The 4,688-nt window shown below is 46.1% G+C and overlaps 1 protein-coding gene and 1 non-coding gene across 10 annotated transcripts in view; both read right to left on the bottom strand.

Annotated features, from left to right (window-relative positions):
* The window catches only part of Eif4g1 (eukaryotic translation initiation factor 4 gamma 1), a 21,122-nt gene that overhangs the window by 5,414 nt on the left and 11,020 nt on the right, over positions 1 to 4,688 (bottom strand). For all 9 annotated transcript variants that reach the window (XM_031363456.1, XM_031363452.1, XM_031363455.1 and 6 more), the window contains 11 exons: positions 4,080 to 4,316; positions 3,821 to 3,925; positions 3,560 to 3,719; positions 3,230 to 3,330; positions 2,452 to 2,554; positions 2,089 to 2,185; positions 1,662 to 1,888; positions 1,411 to 1,529; positions 1,111 to 1,283; positions 760 to 885; positions 564 to 645 (listed from right to left, as the gene is read on the bottom strand). In XM_031363456.1, coding sequence (XP_031219316.1) covers positions 564 to 645; positions 760 to 885; positions 1,111 to 1,283; positions 1,411 to 1,529; positions 1,662 to 1,888; positions 2,089 to 2,185; positions 2,452 to 2,554; positions 3,230 to 3,330; positions 3,560 to 3,719; positions 3,821 to 3,925; positions 4,080 to 4,316 — 1,530 coding nt within the window. The remainder of the gene's footprint in view (positions 1 to 563; positions 646 to 759; positions 886 to 1,110; positions 1,284 to 1,410; positions 1,530 to 1,661; positions 1,889 to 2,088; positions 2,186 to 2,451; positions 2,555 to 3,229; positions 3,331 to 3,559; positions 3,720 to 3,820; positions 3,926 to 4,079; positions 4,317 to 4,688) is intronic.
* Positions 3,424 to 3,498, bottom strand: LOC116086745. The gene has a single exon (XR_004117097.1). It is a non-coding gene; the product is annotated as a small nucleolar RNA SNORD66 (small nucleolar RNA).

The following is a 4,688-nucleotide window of genomic DNA, read 5'->3' as shown; positions in this document are numbered from 1 at the left end:
AGAAATCCGCCTGCCTCTGCCTCCCAAGTGCTGGGATTAAAGGCGTGCGCCACCACCGCCCAGCGAGAGTCCCTTTCAATCTTGTCTTATCCCTCAGAGTTCTAGACACCCCAACTTCACACTATATATCCAACTTCTTACCACCACCGGCACCACTCTCAACTTGCCTTCTTCAAGGCCTTACATTCCAGACACCAATTAGCTTCCATAAAATAGTTGTAGTGCTCATGAAAGGCAGCCTTCCATTGTAAACACAGCCCTGAGAAACTGTGATACTGTTTCCCTACTCCACTATTACGGTGAAGCTCCCATCCCTTCCTTTGCTCTGTACCAAGTTGGAGTTCATACTGTTTAACTGCTGTAATCCCACACAAATTAATTAGCCATGGGTCTAGGGTCTCTTTGCTAATCTTCCTTCAGCCCAGGAAGAAATCACGACAAAGTGGTTCTAGCATTATACAAATACTCCAGAACAAAGGACCAAGAGGCTCCGTGGTCGCCCAGGGCAGCCAAAGCCACATAAAAATCTCTAAATACATCAACCTTTGAAAGGTTCAACTCACCATGCTCTTGCATAAAAGACCCAGGATCTCCAGCAACAAAGATGTAGCTTTGCCCATGGGTCTCAGAGGCTTCGTAATTTCCCTGTAAGAAAAATCAATCCTGATGGTCTCCAAAGTCCTCAATACTACTCCACCCTCTCCAAACCCAAGTATGCAACTTGTCTCACTTCCTCCATTCTTTGTCTCTCTCACTTACCTGAAGAGCTCTCCCATGGGTACCCCATCTTCCTGAAGAATAGGTGTTATCAGTTCTGCCAGGTAAAGCCATACATGAGGGATATCAATTTCCATGTCCTCAGCCAATTCTAGTGTTTCATACAGCCTGAAAAGGGAATAAGAGGCCAGGGCATTTAGAAATGGGTTAGATGCCCTGTTTGTCGGGAAACACATCACAACTAAAAATCAAATGTGGAGGCCCCCCCAGAAACATTTTCAAGACAGGAGACAATCTCAAGTTAAAAATCCAAGATTCCAGGAATCTCACAAAGGAGAAGGAATTGGTGGGTTATGTGGATACAGAAGGCCCACAGACTAACATGGATCATACCCTTGATAGTACTGGGCAGTAGAGAGGTGCCCTGCACAGAGCAGTTGGTGTAGCAGTCGCCCCATATGCTCACGAGCAATGGTACTACGCTCCAGCGTGGACTCAATGCCAAGCCGTACAAAGATGAAGAGCAAGGAGGGTGAAGCCAGCTCCTGGACACACTGTACTGCCTCCTGGGGGAGTACATATGAGGAAGAAAACCGTCATTGCTGGGTTCACAGCCTATCTAGACCATGCTAGTCAGCATGACACCCCTTCCCCACCCTTATTGGCAATTGCTAGGCCCTTCCCAGTGCCAACCTTCATGTCATTGAGATGGAGATATTCCTCAATGATGGCCTTGGATTTCTTTTCCACCTCATCCACAGAGAGCGCAGCCTTTGGAGGGCTTACCGGAGGTAGAGTGGCTTCCCGCTTCACTACAGGGAAAGAACTTTTCAGTTACTCATCTTAAAAGAATCCAGAGCTCGAGAAAGTTGGGGAGTCCTCAGTCCTGTATCAGCCAATAGTCTTTTCCCCCATTCCTCTGCAAACCTTCCCTTCCTTCTCACCAGGATCCCGACCACGATCCTCTGTGAGGCTAGCTGCCTTTCGGAGTCCCTCAGGCTGGGATGGCCGCTCTCTACTTCGCTCCTCCACTTCTTTGCTAAAACTTCGCTTGGTGGCAGGTGTTCTGGCACGATCAAGTCGGTCCCCACGGTCACCTCCCCGCTCACTCCGCTCTAGTCGGTCTCCCCGGTCCCCAGCTTTCTCACCTCGTTCCCGGCTTAAGCTACTCCTGGAAGACAAGACACATTGTTTCTCACCTGTACCACTCAAGCATCTTTATGTGTCTATCCAATATTCAGGGCAACTGTGGGGTTTCATTCTTGTCATCAAGGACATGTCCAGGCAATAAATGCATAAGAAATTCCTATGCTTTGACAACTAAAACCCAATCACAGTATTCTCTTCACAACCCCACCTCCAGAAACTCACCTCTGTACAACACGCCTGTTATCTGTGTTCTCTGCGGGTAATGTTTGTTGAAGAGCAGAAAAGCGGTTCAAGGTAGCTGGACGAGTAGCTTCCGATGCTAGAAGGGCAGAAAGAAAACTTCATTAAGCCATTTCTACCTTCCAAGAGCTAAGGTTACAGAGTGCACCACACAGCTTTACTACTTTATGCATCCCCCTACTGTTTAGGACTCTTGGTCACAATAATGACAATAAAGTAATTCAGCCCTTGGCATCATGTATGGCTCCCCTATTTACTTCTGATTGCTTATTCTGTGCAGGAAAGACGTTAACTCAAGGAAGCTGAGAATAGCAAGTACCCCGCTCCCTACAGTAGTCTCCATACCTGTGTCTGAGGGCTTGGCTCCTGAGCCCCCACTGCTGCCCTTGCCCCAACTCAGTCGTCCTCCAGGTGCGAAGAGCTGGTTGTTAGAATCAATAGAACCAGGCTACAGAAGGAAAGACAGCAGACTTGTATGTCTTACCTAGCTTTAAGCCCTTAGCCAACATTACCACACACAGCCACACTGGATGAAGGGCCCAAATGAAAGGTAAGGCAAGCTTTGACCATATAGTCAAGACAGTAAATATTTTAGGGCTTTGCAATCAACAGCCTATGGCTACTACTCATTCTGTTATTTTTAGTGTGAAAGTAGTGTAACATAAAGGAATTAACTGTTGTAATTACCCATAGACAGTAGAATTCAAATTCTATATACCTTTAAAAAAATTTATTATGAATATACTGTTCTGTCTGCATGTAGGCCAGAAAAGGGGATAAGCCCATGATCACTACAGATGGTTAAAAGCCACCATGTGGTTCCTGGGAACTGAACTCTGAAAGAGCTGCCAATGCTCTTAACCTGAGCCCAAATTGTACATATATTCTATATACTGTAAATTATCACCCCTTTAAGTGATTTTTTTTCAATCACTTAAAATGTAAAAGCCATTCTTGGCTTGATTTTGGTGTTATCAGCTCACTAAGACCACTGTGAATAAATCCTTTAGCAAGAGACACCTCATCTAACTAGTCTAAGTTCAGCTATCACCACCCTGTGGAGGCTAATGTACACTTCATTCTCATCACCCTCCAACTTACATACTCCAGAACACAATCTTACCTTTGTGATCTTGGTGAGCCGTGAGGTGTCAATGGGGCGACTGCCTTTGCTGATGGGGACTGTATTCCAGCCACCATCATCCACAAGTGGAAGGCCACGGTCTGAGACAAGGAAAGAAGAAAGGAAGAGTGGGAGGAGCATGTTGGAGTAACAAGTCCTAACAAGACCCCTTATTGGGCCACCCCCAGCCTCTCTTCCTCAGATCCTCAATCCCATCATGTGGTCTCAGTGGCCCAGACACGTGGCACTAACAGAAGTCATCAGCGGAAAAAATAGCATCATATGCTCTAAGAGCTTTAGTCTCCTCCTTAGCCCTAGCCTCAAACTCACTGATAGGTGGGCCTGGAGGGCCACCCCGACGTTTGTCGCTGCCCTTGGCCATGAGCTGCTGCACTTTGATATGTTCTCGGTGCTCTTCCATCTCAGCCTCCTTGTGAATTTGATCAATAGTCTTAGGACCCTGATCCCCTCGGCGTGGCACCCAATTACTCTTTGGGAAAAAAATGGAAACAGTTATTTTGGGGTTGGCAGGGATCAGCCAAGGTAGTATCAAACTGGAGTAGCAGATGAAGTGGGAAAGACAACACATACCTGCCGCAGATCGAGTACATCCTGCAGCATAAAGCGGATGCGAGATGAGGTCTTCTTTTCTTTAATAATTTTTTCCATCTGGTTGAAATACTGATCCATTCGAGGCTAGACAGCAAAGGGATCAGGTCAATTTTGCCTCTTTTTTTTTTTTTAACCACCAACACTGGCTAAGCATCCCAAATACCTCAGCCTGTATCTTGTCAGCAAACAGGAGACCTATATGCCTTACTCATTCCCCACCACATCCCAGGACCTCTACCTTGGCTTTTGCAAAGTCCAGGTCTTTGCCTATAGTGGTGAGGAGGCGGCAGAGGCATTCCAGGGACTCCTCATCATGGTTCTTAAGTAGTTTGACCACACAGTCATGCATTATTGCTTCTGTTAACATCTTCAACTTGAATAACTCTCCAATAAACTTGATATTCCCTAAAGAGCGCCGCCTAGCTATGTCCCGGGCCTCTTCTAGCTCTTCTTTCAGGCGTCCCCGTTCTTCTGCCTGTCAGTCATAAGACAAAGATTATGTCAAAAAAGATAACCAAGGAGCTGTAGCTGGAAAGATAGCTCAGAGGTTAAGAGTACTTGCTCTTCCTGACTTCAACTCCCAGCAACCATATGGTGGCTCCCAACCATCTGTAAAGGGATCTGATGCCCTCTTCTGGTGTGCATGAAGGCAGAGTTCTCATATTATACATAAAATAAAAAAAATAAATAAATAAAAAAAAACCAAATCTTTAAAAAAAAAAAAAGATAAGCAGGGGGATTTGAGAGATAGATAGGTCAGTGGTTAAGAATACTTCTACTCAGCTGGGCGGTGGTGGTGCACACCTTTAATCCCAGCACTTGGGAGGCAGAGGCAGGTGGATTTCTG

This window comes from Mastomys coucha, unplaced genomic scaffold, assembly GCF_008632895.1.
Source record: "Mastomys coucha isolate ucsf_1 unplaced genomic scaffold, UCSF_Mcou_1 pScaffold12, whole genome shotgun sequence".
Lineage (NCBI taxonomy): Eukaryota > Metazoa > Chordata > Mammalia > Rodentia > Muridae > Mastomys > Mastomys coucha.
Note: the sequence above shows the minus strand (reverse complement) of the source record. Positions and strands in the feature narration are given on the sequence as shown.